Consider the following 21165-nt stretch of genomic DNA (forward strand, 5'->3'; position numbering starts at 1 on the left):
TTTATCTATCTTTGTAAGGAATTGGTATATGTGTGTTTTATTTAACTGTCGTGCATATGCCAGATTTACATCTCAGAATTCATTTATGGGGATAAAACAACACATATTACAGATGTTACTAACAATCAGAATGAAAATAATTATTTTGAATTATTTTACATAATGCATTCTTATTTTCTGTCTACACAGGGCACTTGGATTTGAATGAATTGTGCTGCCCCATCCAGTATCTATATTTGTTAACCTTTTATCACAGAGTCTTACTAATAACGAACAAAATAGAAACATGGATAATTATACGCTGTCTTTAGGTATGCATATGATGAATGAAACCGAGATCAATCAGACCCTAGACAATATGCCCCAGAATGCCCTAGAAATTCAAGTTGTTACCATCTTTCTTGTCCTTTTGATCTGCGGAGTTGGCATTGCTGGAAACATCATGGTAGTTTTGGTGGTCTTAAGAACCAAACACATGATGACCCCTACAAACTGTTACCTTGTCAGCTTGGCCATCGCTGACCTAATAGTGCTTCTGGCTGCAGGGCTTCCCAACATTTCAGAAGTCGTTGCTTCTTGGGTTTATGGCTATGTTGGGTGCCTTTGCATCACCTATCTGCAGTACCTTGGCATCAACATCTCAGCTTGTTCAATCACAGCCTTCACCATAGAGCGATATATTGCTATCTGCCACTCCATAAAAGCCCAATTTATCTGCACTGTATCCAGAGCCAAGAAAATAATAGCTTTTGTTTGGATGTTCACATCAGTGTACTGTGTTATGTGGTTCTTTCTGGTGGACACTACAGAAGTCAAGTTTGCTGATGGCGTCCAAGTCAACTGTGGCTACAGGGTGTCTAGAAACTTGTATACTCCCATCTACTTTTTGGACTTCACCATTTTTTATGTGATCCCATTGGTACTTGCCACTGTATTGTATGGCTTGATAGCTCGGATACTGTTTATGAACCCATTACCTTCTAACCCTCAGGATCTTAGCAGGATGAGTTCAAAACACCATGGAAAGCCCTACAATTCCATAAAACTTTCATGTAAAGGCAACAAAAACACAGTGAGTTCAAGAAAACAAGTGAGTAGAATTTTATTTATCATCCACAACTTTAATCAATAGGCTGACAAACTTCAAGTCCAATGATACACCATGCAATGTATCCTGGCAGTTGTAGTTGAATAACAGCTGGAGGTGCGCAGCTTTATAACCTGCCTAACAATATGATTTCAGGTTGCTTGTTTGTAATTTTTCCAGGTATTTGTAATTCATACAGAATGTGCTGTACTTTTTGTTTGTTTCCACCCAATCACATCTGTTCAAATGCAAAGATGACCTTACGAGTGTATCAATAATGTAATACAAACAAGTGCATTACAGCAGTACGAATAAAAATAATAATAATAATAATAATAATAATACCAGCTCTCTTCAAAACAGAGAATCTAAACAAATGTAATCAAATCCTTGTCAGGTGTACTGATTTAACACTGTAGCAAAGTATCACTGATGTTTATTTATCATGAGGCAACATCTGCTAGATGAAATCCTGGAAACAAAAGCAGGCATGAGCACAAACCAAGTACTTTGTGTAGGAATCTTGGGAGAATGGGACAATTATGGAATATACTGTAAGAGGTTATTCATTTGTATTATTCTAAAACCCTACTGAGCACAACACTCGCTAGAGTTGATCTGTGGAGAGTCAATGTAAGCTTTTAAACATTGCCTCTGATGTCTGGGTAATGTGAGTGACAAAACAGACTGTTAAATGCACTGCAGACAATACGCTGTGACTTAGTAGTACATGGAACATACTCACAACGGAGGTGGTAGGAATTCATACTGTTAGAGCGTTCCAAAATTCATAGATAATTGACTTTACATATACAAATTAAGATAAGAACAAACAAAATAAAATCAAAACAAAATGCATATGCATTGAAAGAAACAGATTTGATGTATCTATTAGGTCTTTTATGTCAGTATATTCTGTGTTTACAGTATATATAGGAACCTTATTAAACAAAGGTGCAGATTTTTTTAATTGACATTTCAGTGCTTTGTCCTGTACTGTTTTGTAGTGAAGTTGTCAAACTGTATTTTAAGTAGAGATGAACAGTTCGGTTTTACTCTGAAGTGTTTGGGTCTCAAAAACTGCATCATATTGGCTATCCAGCTCTCGTGTTTTGGATAACCAATAAGATAAATACAATAAATCCGAACCTTGTGCTAATTTGGCGAAAACCGAGCTGCTCATCTATAATTTGTAACATGATTCTCAAGGGACCTTTTTGTATAAACACAACTTTCTTTTTGCCATGCTTTATCAATGCAATACTTTGTTTTTGCTTTAAGATAAATGCGTTACTGTAACAAGCAAACCTAGTTCCATGACAACAAGTCACCTATTTTACTCTCTAGTTCCAACCCTGGCTAAAGCTATGTACCATGAGCTTGATTTTTATATAGCATTGTAACAACATTGCCTTTCTTAAGTAACTTTTCTCTTGTAGATTTAACTTAATAACTTTAAATATGAAATGTGTTTTGTTAAATAATTATTTAGAATTTGTCTGTTTTTCTAGTGTGCTTCATTCTGCAGAGCAGTACAGAGACAAGGTTTTGTTTTATGGAATGAGATTATTTAAAGGTGGGGGAGGGTGAATTCTTAATACAATACATGGCTGGTTTATCTCTCCGAAATGTTATTCTTTTAATGTGACTCATATTGTAACCCCATATTGCAGAGAAGCAGAGAAGCATATTTTGAGATGCATCCAGAGCAATTTAACAAAAAAGTCATACACACAACTCAGACACAATACGAAGTAATTAAATAATTATGATGTCTCCTCATTCCGATTATTAATTTATGTCAGAAATAAGGTTAAACAGAACAGTATTTTTGTAAAACAAAGTTTTACTATATTTGATTGAAAGTTTAGTACTAAAGTGATAGGAGGTTGTACTTTGATGTTGACAGATTCAACATAGAGAAGATAGGCTGGAACCTTGAAAGAGTGGATAATCATCTGAAAGCCAGTGAAAAGAAAAGTCATTTTGAGGGTAGCATCAGGTACATTTAATAAATAACCTCTATGAACACCATATGTGGTAAAGGTTATTTACAGTACTGCAAGAGCAGGAATGTACTCCCACAAGAACCAGTAATGGCAGATACTATAACAGCAAGTAAATATTGGCAATATGAGTATAGTCTTTGAAAATAATTGTTTCCTATTATGCCAAATTGGTCTATGCTTCACTGGGGATGCTTTTGTCTTCCTCTGCATCCACTGACTGTGGATTTTGAGTATTATGGATTGATGCAGTACGCTGCAAAATTGACTTCATTTACTTTTTTTAAAAACTGAGGAAACATTGATTATCTCAAAATTGAAGAGCTGTTGGTGCATTTCAGCTGGCAAAAGTAGTATATGCATTTGGCTCATGCCAGGCACAAGTCACAGACACTTAACATTTATTACTGTATATATATGCAAGAAATGCATTTTATATTAGGCATCAATGAAACTACAAAAAACCTCAATAATTCAGCAGAAATAACTGTACATCTTGCGTACGCAAATAGAAATACACACACAGGCTTGAATGCACTCAAGAGCATAATATATGCCTGAATGATGAAGAAACCACCGATCACTTTCAGCTGAGCATTTACTATACAAACAGCCAATCACAATCGGTTCACTGGTGCCAGTGATTGTTGTCATCATCATCAAACCTATTTGAAACTGCTCCTGACCTCCTTCAAGTAATATTTATTTCCAAGGCATATCATTTGTTTCCCAGTCTACTTATGACGAAATTGTATGAAGGCATCCTTACTGTATTTGTCTACAATAGAATTCCCCCTTCCCGCTCCCATCAAAGCTTCACTGGGCAGAAAAGGGGCACACTATTCTGAGCATGAGCAGTGGCATTCACACAAGATATGCAGTATTCACTCTACATCAGTCCCAAAGTGTTTCATTTGATATATTCCTGAGCTACCATTTACCCATGTTTTTTAAAATGGATTTAGTAAAATTAAATGAAAATTGCTTTTTTAGACTATCACAAAGAGATTATAATATTTGTAATAGATGAAATTATATGAAAGCATCTCACTTTGAGAAACTGCATTTGAAGATTTATGCTTTTGTCAATGAAGATTGACTAAAACTAATTATCAACTGAAATAAATATTGATTTTTCTTTTTAATTCCCCTGCACACTATATCATGTTAAATTATTTGATATTAGGAATAAATGGAATGAGTCATGTAGTTTATGTGCAGTATCCTTTAATCTAAGTTACAATAATGTCTTAGTTTAATGTTATACTGTATATTAACATATTTTCTTCTGCATATTTTGATACATTTTTACCTAAAATAGAGTTTAATTGGGTTATCTAATTGGAAGGTGATATAATATATAGTATATAGTTAAATCATCTTATATAATGATTGTACCATTTCCCTCGTCAGTAAAGCTTGCAATCTAAAGTATGTCATAGGCTACTGTGATTTAACCAGCATTCTATAATAAATCCTCAATAGCAGCTGGGTGTTCTGAAACCATTTAGCAGTACTAGCAACTCAGGATTTACACATAAACATAAATGACTAATCCCTTAGTCCCAGACCATTACTGGGCTCTCAAGTGTGAACCAAAAAACATGGTTCCTGCCATAAAATATAGTCTGCACAGCTCCTGTCTGAATTAGGGAGAGATTCATTGTGTTTGTACTGTTAACCTGATTACACCTTTTAGATATAGATAGGTTCATGTCACGATATAAACATTTATGTAGTATTAGTGTTATTTATTATGCGTAAATTAAGTGCATATTCATGCTACTTAGACATAACTAATTATAATACTGCTGGCCTTTGCAAGTTGTTTAGCACTTAATAAAATAATCTAGATCTCCCAAACACTTCCTATGGGATGAAGTGAATTTACCGACGGCCAGGATGCCGGCCGTCGGAATCCCGACGTCGAAAGCCCGACTCGGAATTAAAGATAGGCATCAAAATACCGACGCCTATCTTTAGCTCGATACTGAAATCCCAACAGCCGGCATCCTGAACGAAGGTAAGCGGGGACAGGTTAGCGTTAGCCGTGATGGGGGGAGAGTTATGTTAAGGCACTCCCGGGCAGGTTGGGTTAGGCTCCGGGCAGGGGGGTTAGGGTTAACCACCCCCAGGGGGAGTTTGGGGTAGGCACCCCCCTCGGGAGAGTTAGGTTTAGGGTGTGGGCAGGGGGGGTTAGAGTTAGCCACCACTGAGGGGGAGGTTAGGGTAAGGCACCACCAGGGGGAGGTTAGGGTTTGGCACCACTAAGGGAGGGTTAGGGAGAGGGGAGGGTTAATATACTGAGCCCCATGTTGAACCTTCGGGGTGCCACTGTCTGGATATGAACTACTCAGCCGCCGGTATTTCATTCCCATTCCTTTCCTATATCCTTCCTCCTAATCCTCAGTTCCTCTCATTTAACTTAGTAGTACTGAGATTTACTATATATTTATTGTTTTAAAATATTTGAATGCAAATTTTGTATTATTGGTGAATATAAAATATGTACACTTTTTTTGCAGACAATTCTTCTTTATTTTAACAACATACTGTATTATGCAGCACAGTACCATACATAATTGGTGTTTGACATATACAATAATATACAAGAAATTAAAGTAATGTGGAACCAGCTCAAACAAGCATACTATTAATTGGGTATTGTACACCTTCCGGTATAAGGAGAATGTTTTTAAAGGGGAGTAGGCTGTATTATAAAGGTGAGTCTTTAGGGATTGATGTATGAAGTTTGTTTTTAGTTGGATGGGGGTTACAAGTACTTAGATGTGGAGAAGATTGAGAAATATACTGGAGGCTTAAATGTGACAAGTAAATCTGTTCTCTACATTTGTACAAATTACTAAAAGGCAATACTAAGAAGACAAGTCAACAAAACAAAAACCAACTAGGCACCGGGATGCTGGTGTCAGCATGCTCCTTCCCTCCCTTGTTTCTCCAGTGTAAGAAGCTTTAATTGTACAATGTGTCTCAATCTGTAATTGGATATATACATACTTTGGTGCACATGCTCAGTATGGAAATGCACATTCACACAAGAATTGGACTTACATTCAACTCTACATGAACCATGGTATTCTGTTTAACCCTCCTTCGGCTGTGAAGGCTGAAGTGGTGGTCAGTGAATAAAATAACCATCTGGGCTTGGGAGTGCTAGTTACTGTATAGTCATCACTGGGTGATAGAAACACCAAGCAAACTGATTTGCCTCAGGCTCAGGGTTTAGGTGGGAGGAACTGTTGCATCCTGGCAGTTGAAAGCTTAACTGTTTGGTGTCCGGACCTTATACACCACCTACACCCCATGGTATCCCTGTGGATCTCTATAGACCCTGAAGAAGAAAGTAGACATGTAATAGGTTGACAGGGTCAGAAGGTCGACAGAGTCAAAAGGTTGACTGTTAAATGGTTGACATGGATCATCAAGGTCAAATGGTCAAAGGGTCAACACACAAATTATTGACACAGAAAGGATGACGCATTTTTTTGTAACCCTTCCCCTAGTGCCTAAGCCTAACCCGCCCCCTGGTACCTAACCCTAATTCGCCCCCTAGTGCCTTACCATAGCCAACTCCTTCTGCAGCCTAACCCTAAGCCACCACAATCTGCCTATCCTTAACCTTAAACCTAACCCTAAACCTAACTCTCATCTTAACCATAACATTAAAAATGATGAAACCCATGTGTCAATCTTTTCTGTGTCGACTACTTGTGTGTTGACATATTGACCATGTTGACCTTTTGACCCTGTTGACATAAGGCCATGTGGAGTATTTGACCCTGTCGACCATTTGCATGCAACCATCTGGTGTCGACCTATTGACTGTCTATCTAGACACAGTAGATCTTCCATCCCTGTACCTTCATCACTGGCCCAACTCCTACAGTGGGTTAATCTCTGTTCTCAGATCACTCTTTCCTGCATTGTGGGAGGCTAAAGGGAAATAAATATCCAGCACCCAACCGTGTCCATGGGCTCTTCTACAACCCTAAAGCCAAGTAGATGCTAGAATTTTAAGTTGTACTGCTTATCTCTTACATTTGTCACTGGTTTTATTTTTATTTAAGTATTTGCAAAACAATAGTTTCCAACCCTAACTTTGATTTGTAGCGAATTTCCAGCACCAGAAAAAAAATTTAAAAGAAAAAAATGTAATAATCAATTAATAATGAACTTCCATTTACCATATGTAATGCACATGCTTGTAAGGCTTAGTTGTTTTATGGAAGCAAAAAAAATCAAAAAATACTTTTTGTTGCTGTTAAATTGGCCCCAGCACCTACACATAGTGTAAGCCTACATTATAAACTAGAAGGTGTCAGTTAATAAATGACCATACAATTCTCGCTGCAAAACCATTTGCTGCAGGCAGTAAGATAAAAAGAGGCCAGCACTACTGTTTGGAGCACAGTTTACCTCGGATGATTTAGCTGCAATGTTTATTTCTGGGCATACAGCCAAGCCCAGAACTTATTTGATATGGTTGAAAAGTAAGCACATTAGAAGTATATTCCTGAATCTTTCTTTGTATACTAAAGGCTGAGGGTTCCTCTATAGATGAGTATACTTATCAAGTGGCTTAGTGAGTGTATAAATATTTCTTAAAGAGAATCTCCACCTAAACTTATTAATTACAAAGTACCTACAGCTAGTAGTGCATAGTAAGTATAAGGGGAGGAACTGGGCTCTCAGGACCGGCCAGATGTGTCCTACTGTACATATGCCTGGTTCCAGAAGCTGCTATAAGCAGTGTAAAACAGAGTGGTTACTGAAATTGATGATTGCACACTGGTTATCTGCAGCTGCTAATACCTTATTTACCTCATCTTCTACCACTGATTTGCACTACTGACGATATTCTGTAATTCAGGAGAGCATGGGGGAGATGTATCAACCAGATTCTAGCTATCATTTATCAAGTCCATTTTAAAACATAATTGCTTGCATCTGGTTGGTTGCTATGTGAAACACCTCTGTTTGTCCTCTGTACAAGTATGGTACCCCTACTAAAGCTATATATGTAATTATGAGAGTATATTTGGAGACAGTTTATTTTATTAATGTATTAATGTATTTACAGAGCAGATACGGGCAGAACAGTGGCTGCTGTACAAGCTATAATAGGAGACAATGGTACTAGTCAGAGATTCTGGGGGAGTATAATGATTGGGTGAAAGAAAAAAGGGGAGGAGCGGAGCAGCCTGAGGTACATAGCAGGGAGAGGAGAAAGCCAGAGCTGGGTGAGGGCGCTCTCCTGAGGTACTGTAACTGGAAAATGAAGGGCCACACCGGCTGATGGGAGGCAGAGACTCTATTTGACAAGAGATGGCTACTGGCAGCTTCTGCCCAGCTGAGCAAGATTAGGCTGTGTCAGCTCCTCTTGGAGAAGGAGGAGGACTCCAGAAGGCAGACACTGAGAGAGACTGACAGCTACCTACAGGGGAGGCCTGAGGAGAGGAGATTGGAGCTCCCCAGCCCTGGAGCAGGTACTGAAGTGCAGCTGCTAACTGTCACAGGAGAGGTCAGTATTCATTCCCCAGATTAGGTATTCCACCACTGCACATTGCAAGCTGCTAAACACATACATAAGCAACTACAGACACCCCATTCATTTTGCACAAAAATAATATACAATAATATAATCACTTATGAGACCAGAGGAATATGTCCATATGATTGGAAAATAGATGAAAGGGGCAATGTTTATGGAAAAAATGTCCAGTTATACTGCGCTACTGAGTGTGGCAGGAGGTAGCGTGGCTATATTGTAGCCTGAAACAAATGTCCACATGTGGTTCACATACCAAATGATATCACCTCCTCGGATGAACAGATCTGTGGGTGCTGTAAGCAATAAGCTCGACGGCAGCACAGTGGGATCGCTGTTCCTACCAGCTGGATGGTGAACTTATCGGTCAGCTGGGTGATCTGCCTGCCTCCAATGTAAGAAGCCGCACTGTATTAAAGCCGCAGCCCGGCGGCTGGGTGTTTGTTCAGTCAGAGGGTTAATCCAGCAGTGTAATAGCTGCGTGACTGGCACATTAGGTGAAGCGGCTTGGCGAGCAATTAGTGTCTGATGTGCGTATTCTCCATGACGTGGCTGGTGGTAGATCCGGGGGTGTAGATATGTGAAAATGGAAGTAAAACAGCTTATCCTTAACGCATTTCACCACGATCAGTGGCTTTCTCAAAACGCAGAATAGCTAAACTTGCCCATGAACTCTGACAGAACATACCTATAAACAGTTGGACAAGTTGCGTCTTCACTAAATACAGACCCAGGGAGTATGGATGACTTATGTTATCTCAGGGGAGGCCCCATAGGCAGAGAAGCATAGACAGTGACAGCACCAGTTTTCCTGAGCTAATTCATTTAACCATCTCTCTGCCTCACCAGGGCTATTCTAAGCTAGCCTTCACATCACTATGTGTATCTGCATTCAGAAAATCCTCAGCAGAGACTAATGCTGGGTACACACAGAATGATCTGTCCCACCAACGACTTGAAAGATATTTTTCAAAGATGTCTTTCAGTGAAGTCATCCTGCCACATCTCTGAAAAGACAAAGTTGACGATATTGGTCAATCACTGCATAAAAATTAACGATATATCATTGAATGATATCATTATCGTTCATATCGTTCATAGATATCATTCATAGATATTGGAGCAATCAGCAATTTACCTATATATGACATAGCTTAAATACCAGGCTAGGGAAAAGACTCACAGACATATTCATCAGGGTTTGGGTAAAAGCCGGGAACAATGTAAAGTATATTGAAAAAGCCGGAAACCATATTAAATGCAGTGAAAAAGCCGGAAACCATGTAAAATGTATAGAAAAGGCCGGAAACCATGGTAAAGATATTGAAAAAGCGGAAACCATGTAAAGCATATTGAAAAGGCCGGAAACCATGGTGAAGATATTGAAAAAGTCAGAAACCATGTAAAGTATATTGAGAAAGCCGGAAACTATAGTAAATGTATTTAAAAAGTTGGGAATCATATTAAATGCATAGAAAAAGAAAAACCATAGTCAATGTAAACAAAGCCGGAAACCATAGTAAATGTAAAGAAAAAGCCGGAAACCATAGTAAAGGTCTTGTAAAAGCTGGAATTTATATTACTTATGTTGAAAAAGCCGGAAACCATAGTAAATGTATTGAAAAAGTTGAAAACAATAGTAAACTTATTGAAGTCTTTACTTTTCAATACATTTACTATGGTTGCCTGCTTTTCCAATACACTTTACATGGTTTCCGGCTTTTTTATAGCTTCCGGCTTTTTCAATGAATTTACTATGATTTCCGCCTTTTTCATTACATTTACTATAGTTTCCGGCTTTTCCATTACATGTAATATGATTTCCGGCTTTTTCAATACACTTTACATTGTTTCCGGCTTTTTCCATTACACTTTACATTGTTTCCAGCTTTTTCATTACACTTTACATTGTTTCTGGCCTTTTCAATGCATTTACTATGTTTTCGGCTTTTACTCTCTTCCTATTCATCACCTGGAGGATAATGTTCATCTAATCAATTATTTATAGATAATATATATCTAACTACCAAGCTCAGCGATGGTCTGACAGCACTGTAAAGAGGTAGAACTATATAAATGGACTGATATCATTATATATGTACTGGTTCCAGTAGAGTATTGTACTCATCTATGTTAATGTTCCAGCTTCAGTGAGGAGAATTGTATAGAAGAGTGTAACCTGTCTGGGCGCATAGAGTCTAAGTTATAGTATTTAAATGTATAAGTGAGAGTAGGGTACTATATACATGTACTGTATATAGCTATTAATGTTTATGTTTTAAGCTGAGGTGTTCGAGAAACTTTGCAATAAGAATACATTATTCCAGTATTTGATTTGCATGAGTGACAATTTCCAGATGAATAAAATAAGTTTTGTGTAACTTGTGTAATTATATTGTGTCTGGGGTCGGGTTGCCTTCACCTCTCTGCCAAGGAAGAAAGAGCATGCAGACATGTTGCAGTGTACACGATTATCCGAACTTACCCAAACTTCCGGACACAGTTGGTGAGTGTTACACTATAGCGGGGAAGTGTTACACACTGTTTGATACATTGAAGCAATAGCAGGAAGGCTTATCTTACCTAGAGGAAAACCAATATATGATGCATTTGCAGGAAAATCTATACAGGGAACCATAATTTAAGGTAGAAGCAATACATGGGAGCCATACTTGCCACTTTAAAAATGCACCTCCATATTTAAGGTGAGGAGGGGCTTGGACACCATGATTGCATTATTGTAGCCCCCACAGTGATTTGTGGCATTATACAGTAGGAGGCAGGGCTACAATGATGCAAATCAATGAGAAATTGAATCACTTCATCAAGCCCTTGAGTGAAGTGAGCGGCATGCAGTAGGCTGGCCCATCCTCTCTGGAGTCCAGAAGAGCACCCCTCCAAAATCATGACTGTCCCAGACATTCAGGGAGAGTTGGGAAATATGCAATGCCCAATGAAACATTATGTGGCTCACCCTGATTGGCAGACAATGCTGGTGTCCACTGAGTTGAGTGATATTTTGCTATTGCACATGGATTGTAAATCCCTAAAAACTTCTATGGTACATGAAAAAATAGAAAACTAAATAGAAAGCTGATTGTCAGATTATATTAATACAGTATTTATTAAACAGATAAAAAATAATAATAAATCACTGGCCGGCAAATGATAATAACATCACTTTAATAAAAATTATAACAGTCTGTCTAAACACTGGAAGGCTCTCTTATTATTAGGACTATTAATTAATACCAGTCATTTGTTCATATGTAAATATAGCCACATATATATTAGTTGGTCACCTGATGTTGAGATTCAGTCCTGTGTTATTATTATAAGATGGTTTGGAAAGATTTTTGTTGTTAGTTAGGCTGGGTACACCCTAGGTCGATGGGTCGGCTGACCCGCTGATCTATCTGATAATTGGTAAGTGCATACACACTTACTAATCGTCTGCCCGATGTGCTGGCTTGATGTCACAACTGGGTGGACATCTTAATTTTCCCGCCCAGTCAGGGCCAGTGGAAGGCTTCTAGAGCAGTTTAAAGAGAACTCCAAGGATTGAATTCTTGACTGGAAATGGTAGGGAGAGCATCGTGTGCTGCTTCATTATGTAGATACATAGATAAATAGAGCCTGATTCAGAGGTGGACACATTTGAAACATCGGGAGTCTGTACATGTACTGCGCATATGTCCCAATGGTTACCAACATGGTGCGCAGATCGGAATTGCATGGCAATTCATGTAACTCCAATAGGCATTCCTGGAAGATGACTGAAGGAGTGATTGTCATCGGTTGGCGTGACGGTGTCAGGGACTGCATCAAAAGATGCAACTCCACTGACAACGGTAGTCATATACCGTCTGACATTCAAATATTCAATGGTGCATCATCTCATGTCAGCTCCAAAGTGCATAAAATCACGCTACTGCATTACTGTCCACCTCTGTATAAGGCCCATAGAGAGATATCATTCGATAGTACACATATAGTTAAGTAGATATACACACAAATATACAGTATATACACATTTGAATATATATATATATATATATATATATATATATATATATATATGTATAAGGGATGTGTGCCAGACCATTTTTGCTGGATTTGGATTTGGCTCTGATTCTTCGTCCGGCTTTTGATTTAGATTTGCCAAACCACTGTGACTGGTTTTGGATTTGGATTTTTTACAAAAATGTACAAAAAATAAGCTCAAATCACATAATTTGGTATTTTTTTGCTTTTAGAGTATTATTAGCCTCAATAACATTCATTTCCAGTCATTTACAGTCAATTTAGACACACTACTTGGGGAAATGAGAGTCTATGGTGTCTCTATGAGAGAAAACATGCTGCTGAAACCAAGTGAACTATGCCTGGTAAAAACTTCTCATATTTGTATTAGTGAGCTAGGAAAATTCTGTGTTTAGTTAGTGCTGGACGGCAAAGGGTATATCTTTGTTATTTTTGTTTTTGCTTTATAATAAAACTGGCCGAGGTCAGTTGCACCAGACAAATGGACTTTGTGTGATCTCTCAGCTGCTGCGCAGAGCCATCTACCCCAGGAGATGGTACCAGTTCACTGGCCCTGTTACAAATATATATATATATATCTATATATATATATATCTATATATACATATATGTACACACACGCACAGTGGTCGAAATGGGGGTATGAAACATTTAGAAGTGGTGACAGTGGTGCAAGTAGAAAAAAATGAGCCAGTGGCCATGCGCCACAAGGGGCGTGTCCGCATGACACGCCACACGTTTATTGTCACTCTGGGAGCATTGCTCTCCATTTAATTACAAATACACCTTATCTGGTGCATTCTCTGCACTGAGGAACCTCTGAAGAAACTGATCCTTCCTGGACAGACAGCGTCTTTAGCTGGTATTCACTATTCATGTAGATAACTTGGTCCAGAAGATGTCTGTTTGTGTAGGAATATGACCAATGTCATTGTCATATAACAGAGGTTCAACCAGACTCATGTCACCTCCTGCCCACTGAACCCTCTCCAACCTCCCACCCCTTGTGTCTCTCCAGCCACCTGTCTTTACAGTCTCCTGCCCCCTGTCTGTCTAGCTTCTTACCGTCACTTCTGCCACACACATTGCCCCCATGGGAAATAAATAAAACTTGTTGGCTTTGTATGGAAAAAAAAACACATTGGCACAGATAGGAGATTTCCCTCTCTGTTTCTCTCTGTCTTTGCCCCCGTCACCCACCCCATTTTTCTCTCTCCCTTAGTTTTCCCACTGTCATAAACATTTTATTCATCTTTCTCTCTCCCCCTCTCTTCTGTTTCCAAATTTCACACATACTCTACCTCCACTCCTGCATGTTATTCTTCAATTACTGCATGTAACCAAAGCCCCCTTCCATCGCAGTCTCTGCATACTTGGGCATCACTGCTCCCCTCTCTCAAGACACGGGACACTGGGTGCAGATTTACTGGGTTTTACTCTCAACTGCTTGGATGTCAGTAGAACCGGGAGTAGGGACCAGGAGAAAGTCAGCTGTCCCGTACACACACAGCAGCTTTAAGTCAAATGTAGCCAGTCAGTCCTGGTAGTGGCTCCGTCCTGACTCGGTGTATCATGCCATCCTGCCCCCTTCTTCCCAAATTCCTGCGCGGTCAGTTTTAGACACTGAGCCTGCGCAGGCTTTCAAGCAGCAGCCCGGCCCCAACACTCTGGGTTGTAGCGAGCTCAGTGGCATGATCACAGATGGGCTGCACTGCAGGTGGCACAGCAAGGCTCCAGAGCGTGGCTGTGTGGTCAGTCACTCCGAATGCAGGCTGTCTGCAGCAGCTTTCCCCGATTGGCACTCCAGCCACACCTCCGCCCTGAGCCACAACTTTGTAATCTTTTAAATAAAAACTGTAAAACAAAGAGTTCCCCGGTGCCGGACCCAACTGCAGCAGTTGTCTCAGGTCTTGCTGTGTGTGTGTGTTTTTTTTTTACCTTCTCCGGGTTATGGGTGTAGATGGTCACCCGCTGCTGGGGTCAGTAGGATTCACTGGGTCTCTCAGCCAGCAGGAGTGACTGCTGAGAGAGGAAAGACTGCCTAAAGCTGCCTAATGGAAGTGCCGGCCCTGCGCCCAGTTCAGCTGTCACTCATCGGCGGGTACCTGTAGCATGTCTATGGGTGACTGATGGGTTGCCTGTACACAGATACAGTATATCGGCCATCTGCTGGACCGATCCAATATGTCTGTGAACGACGTTGTTCACACACATATTGGGTGTACACACCCACCAGAGTGTCCATTAGTAATTGGTCAATAGGCAGTGCTTACAGATCCTTTAATAATTCCTTTTCCTGGTTAGTGGTATCACAGACCATGAACAAATTGCCAATGTTAATGTCCTCTATGTGATGTCATTTCAAAAGTCCTCCCAGCTGCTGACGGCAATCCTAGCATGCAGCTATATCTAGAGGATCACCACTATGCAAAGTGATCATACCAGCTGGCATACAATAGTCGATTCCCTGACACATTTCCCCATTTTCTGTAACGTCAGTGGCTTCCTCAGAGGGTGGTAACCATTATAAGGGGCTCGGTTTATATAGCCCCTGTGTATTGGGTGCGCATGCGCAATGTGGCTATAATCCATGCATCATTTTCCATTAAACCTCATGCGCAGTAAGCGTCTATTGCTTTCCAAATGCATTCCAAATGGATGTCTTTCGGCTTATCTCCTTCCTCGTTAGTTTCTGTGAGTGTTTATATTGATACAAATAACTGTAATTTTTATTTTTAAAGGAGCTCGTTCCACTTTCTCCAATACACAGCTATCAAACATTTAATATATAAAATACATAATATAAATAAATTCACTATAATGTCACCAATTTAATAGACTAATGATCTTAAAGGCACATACTTTAATTATCAGTATTAGCAATTATTACTTACAATTACCCAAAAAGAGTCTTCTAAGACTGTCTTCACAGCACCACTTTTATTCTAATATAATACTATCCACAATACAGTTATTTATATGGCAAACACAAGAATATATGCAAATTAGATATCCAATATGCAAATAGACATAGACAAATACTAATTCAGAATGTATGACATATACAAATTACAAACCTAATGTCACTATAAGAAGACATATGGAGAACCCTTAAAAATATATACCAATTTCACTATGAGACATGAAAGAAGTTAAGAACCTAATATCACTAAACAAGAAACCACAGGATCATATCCTACAGTATTCTAAACTAAATAATGGACCAAGACAAGAGAACTTCATAATATTCTTTATATGTTATTCAACTCAATAGTGTCATTGGTCTGATTCAGTACGGCTCACAAGTGAGATTGCCGCTGCGATTATGCACACAGTCTCACTGCAAATATATGCTAATGTCTGCGATCGCTATGCCGCTGCAGCACAACATAATGATGCCCACCTTACCTTACACACATTCGTAATACTTTGCAAGTCTGCAAAACCATCGGTAACATCAAGTACAATCGGAGCCTCACGCACACTTGCACAAGGTCAGATCTTACTCTGAAATTGCTAATCTTCCGGTACGCAGTGAGAGTTCAGGCTGCGTATGGCATCGTAATGGCTAATTTATGCACACCCCTGTAACGGCGTTCAAATGCACAGGCCACTCCCATTACCACGATACAATGGGTCTGCGTAGTCACTGCGATCGCAGTCCCAATCGCAGTGGAGTCTTTGCCCACGCATGCACAGAACGCAACAGACGGCCGTCTGCGTGCGTAATCGTACTTGCGATCCTTGCTGAATCAGGCCCATTGAGTCCATGAGGTATTAATGTACCCAACCTATAAATCCAGTATGTTTCACACCTACAAAGTAACTTAAATCTGTCTCCCCCTCGAATGGTAGCCTTAACTTTTTCAATCGCTCTTATAGTTACATTTATAACTGATGTATTTTGACACTGAGAAATATGTTTGGATAAAGAATGAGATATTTCTTTTGTGTTCCATATATCTAATATTGAATGTTCTAGTAGTGTGACCTATGTATTGTTTTCCACATCCGCATTGAATTAGATAAATTACGTATGTGGATTTACAATTGAGAAAATTGTTTATATGCAATTTCTCAATTTGTGGAACCCTTTAGGTTTCTCTGGAATGTTATTATCTGATTATTGTGTACTGTATGTCTTGTAAAGTGACTAGATACCAGTCTTGATTGGAGATTGTTAGATTTCCTGGAAGATGACATTCCCCGTAATGTTTTGTTCACTAGATAAGACATCATCAAGCTTCACCGTAAATCCGCTGTAAAATCTTCTTAATTGTATAAGAACAACTATTATATTGTGAGGTAAACATAACTGTTCTATATAACCCTTCTTTTTCATTAGGCCTGTTCAATTCCCTTTTTTTCAAAAGTGTCCTATGAGCATGCGTTACACGGTGTGTACTAAGAGAGGCGCAGTTGCTGTTGAGCTGCATGGTATCAGGACTGTAGTGCACATGTGCTGGTCGGTCCTGGGCAGTGACTGGGAGGTGGCTATTCAGACGCACAACAATGGTCCATCTTATGGTTGTGTTCTTGGAGTGTCGTGGGCGTGTCCCTGAATTGGTCACGTACACAGATGCTTAGTCGCTCACATTGGAGGCCAAACTCAGATGGGAAGTAGAGCAAGAAGAAAACAAACACAAAAACAATGCATATAGGGCCTGATTCAGAGCTGGACGCAATGGCGATTTTTATGCAGATCATTTGCTAATGAGCAGGCACAAATGCTGTACTGCGCACAGGCAGCGATTGCTTTGCAATCACACACGCACATGTGAGCGGTGGTTAGAAAAACGCAGGTGTGTCTGACCATTTACACGCCGTTTCATGGGTGTGCATAAATTAGCCATTGCGATCTCCTGTGCTGCATGAGAGCTCTCTGCGTGTCAGGAGAGCTGCAGTGTTTGCGGCTGGCCAGACTTGAGTCACATGCCTCATAACTGCCTGATGTGCATTGATGGCACCAGCGTTTATGCTGTTGCACGTCGTCATGCAGAAATGAGTGGACATCTCTATGCTTGGGTATGCTGTGGAAGGCATTAGCATATTTTGACAACCAGGCCCATAGTGTTGATCGCAATGCAATTGCTGCACGTGCCCAGTACAGCATTCATGCATGCTCATTAGCAAATCTTCGCTCGATCTCCGTAAAAATCGCGATTGCGTCTGTCTCTAAATCAGGCCCTATGTTCATTGATTTTCTGTTTGTTTTCGTCTTGCTGTAATACTAAAAATCTCTGCTGTGGTTTTGATGCTTGTAAAGTGACTTTGAGTCGTGCTGGAGAAAAGTCTCAGGGGAGTTGAATGGAGGGTGGAGTAGTAGCAGCATTCCTGAGCTGCAGTGTTTGAAAAATGGTTTAATTTGGGGTTAGTTAATGGTAAGGGAAGTTGCAGCCTCACATTTGTAACATGAACTTTTAATACAGACTATTCCTGCAAAGAAAAGCACAAGGTATGGAAGATGGAATTGATGTAGCTGTAAAGAGATGAGAGATGGTATTAAAACTCTGATCAGGTTCTAACTCCATGCTTCAGATGCCATACTTAAGAAGCAGGCTAAGATGCTGTATTATTGCAATCAATAGAGGTGTGATTTGCCATACATATGTGCCCCAAATTCATAATCTACCACACAGTAGTACCCCCAATTAATAATATGCCTCAAAGTGTGGTACCCCAAATGGAATACACTTGGCCAAAGTTTATATGATGTTTAGTGTGTTTGGTACTGGTGGTGTTTAGTCCACACATGGTACAGCTTAACCAGTTCTTAGGTTTATTGAACCAGGTACAGTAGAACCACAAGTATTCATAAGACACAGGAATATTACAGGTATAACTGCAGCATATAGAAGCAGCCTAAAGCTTTAGGGCATTGTAGTGTGCACGGCATTTGAGTGGAACGGTTTGCAACGCATCCCAACCCCCCCCCCCGACACCACCCACAAATGGCACTTCCTGTCAATCACTCTGCTCTGAGTTTGCGTAGCCTCTGCAAACGCAGTTCCAATTGCAATTGCTAGTTTGCGCAAGCGCACTGCAATGCACATGCATGTGCAGTGCAAATTAATCCACCGATTGCATGCATATTAGCAACTGCGTTTCTTGATGAATCAGTCAGTGCTCTGGGTAAACTACTGGGACATATGTATGTAGTAGTATGTGATGTCTGTCCTGTACAAAGCGGATTTCAGTGAGTATGCTTTATGCCTATCTACACCTCTAGGGACTAAAGCAGGACTCATGTACTATCCACTACTATGACCCCTTAAGTTAGTGGATGGTGCCCTTCACTAATAGACTCTTGTGAGTGGCCTGTGTCCCTCCTGCCATCTGTACTTAATCCACCCAATATAACATCACTCCCAGGCTTTCCTAACCTTCCATTCTCCTCTCCTAAGCTACTCATGTCCTTTTTGTTCTGGCTTTGCCCAGTGGCCTTTTAGTATCATCTACATGAACAATGATGTGATTACTGTCACTAGGCGAGCAATTGTAATCATGGAAAGTTCTACATGCTTTGTACTGCAATAAATATACATGTTTATTTACAGTCATTCCTTATAAATGTTTTCTGCATTTAACAGCAGATCAGCGACTTTATCATAATTACTGCAGAAAGAAGCAGGGAATTATTGTCTGGATGTCTCATGGTAGGTGGCTTCACAAACCTTGTTAGTGGGAACAAATATATTATTTCAGTGCTGGAGAGAAAAAATGATTTTGAGAAATGGGGCAATTTCCAGTGTTTTTTCCCTCTGTAGCTCTGCAGCCTTTGAAACACAGCATTTCCTTATGTGCTGCATTTAGTGATAATGATCTGTATAAGCCTTCTAATGTATATATATATATATATATATATATATATATATATATATATATATATATATGAAGATACTGAGATATTTACCCGCTGACACTGTAACGTAGCGTTTCGCATGCCGAACCACCCGGAGTCGCTCACAGAATTTGGGCATGCTGCATATCATTTTAATCAGCAGGAGCTGGTTGTGCTAACTATTCGTGAATAAGACACATTTTGAAAGTAAGGAGTCACAGGAAAAGACACTCGGCGCTACCAAGTCGCATAAAGAGGCTAGATGTATGAGGATACATCTGTATGAGAGGCAGCACCCACAAGGCATGGTGCTGTTAGTAGGTGTGCAGAGAGTGAGTCTCTGGATCAGGGGAACACACCTGCTGTGTGTAGTGCCCTGGGTGTTGAGGCCCCTGGGGTTGTGGGCGGGCCACCCCTTCTCCCAAGCTGTAGTGGGTCGCCCAGGGGGTGAAGTGGAAGGTCAGGCAGGTCTCATAGGTAGGCCACCTCTGTATAGTGAGGTGGTGGTTTCTGCGTCCAGTCTTCCCATCAGCGTGTCATGGGGTACCCCTGGTACTTATGGGTTGCCCTGCCACTGCATAGTGTTGGTCCCGTGCGCTCGTCAAGAAGTGCAGGATTTCCAGCTATCACTGCAACACCATTTACGTAAGGCAGGGGTGTCAGTTCCCCTACTCTTGCGTCTGCAATGGTGCTTTCCCCTCTACGTAGAGCTAAACGGTCCAGGTAAGTTCCTAGGTGGTTGTCCAACCCTGTTTCTATGGTCCCACCCATGCCAGGCCCATTGGCATTCGTTTACTCGTTAATTACACAAGTGGGTAAAATTTGCACACAAATAGTAAAACAGCAGCCCACTAAACACTTTAAATACCCTAAAAACGTAGATTAATAACAAAAGAAAAAATGTCACAATGGGCGCTTATACTAAAAACAAATTGTGTGTATGCCTACCCAGGGTCCAGATGATGTTAGAACACTGGTTATGTGTGGACCATTTTTGGAGATTGTGGAGAACCCCCTGCAGACGGATATACCTATCCCAGGTGGTAGAAACCATTTGTCCTAACATCATCTGGACCCTGGGTAGGCGTACCCACAACCCATAAAATGCGGACTGGACAATGAGTATTGTATTCCTATATGAGTACTACATGCCTGTTTCTATATATATATATTGTGAGTACATTATTTTTAAATTAAATTTATCCCTATACAAAAAGGTCTCTGCACTTGCACTTTTTTTCTGTGTATCTCCCTAATTTCACTTCCCAAGGGGTACTTGGAAAGTGGGGGATACATTTCTATTTTTCAGATTGAATTGAGTGAAAAAAATTTCCTTGGAGTGGAAAAAATCCTTTTGGATCAAATGATCAGGACACTGCCCTGGACAATTATTTCTTGGTGGACAGAAAAATTGGTTTTAGGGTGATTAATATTTATTTATTTACACACCCCATCAGAATGTGTTTTTTAGTGTAAGCGCCCATTGTGACATTTTTGTTATTAATTGGTTTACTCGTTGCCAGATCCGCCGTCAATCTGCACTGGATTTAGGGTCTGATTCAGATTTGGGAATAGGGTAAAGCTAGTTACACACCATACAATTATCGGGCCGATTTGC

At 40.1% G+C, this 21165-nt stretch overlaps 1 protein-coding gene across 1 annotated transcript in view; it reads left to right on the top strand.

Annotated features, from left to right (window-relative positions):
- The first annotated feature begins 286 nt into the window (after nt 1-286).
- LOC148518990 (thyrotropin-releasing hormone receptor-like) overlaps nt 287-21165 on the top strand; it is a 113853-nt gene continuing 92974 nt past the window's right edge. Inside the window, exon 1 of the mRNA XM_088476748.1 lies at nt 287-1090. Coding sequence (XP_088332874.1) covers nt 287-1090 — 804 coding nt within the window. The remainder of the gene's footprint in view (nt 1091-21165) is intronic.

Source organism: Taudactylus pleione, unplaced genomic scaffold (assembly GCF_031769625.1).
Source record: "Taudactylus pleione unplaced genomic scaffold, aTauple2 ptg000192l, whole genome shotgun sequence".
NCBI lineage: Eukaryota > Metazoa > Chordata > Amphibia > Anura > Myobatrachidae > Taudactylus > Taudactylus pleione.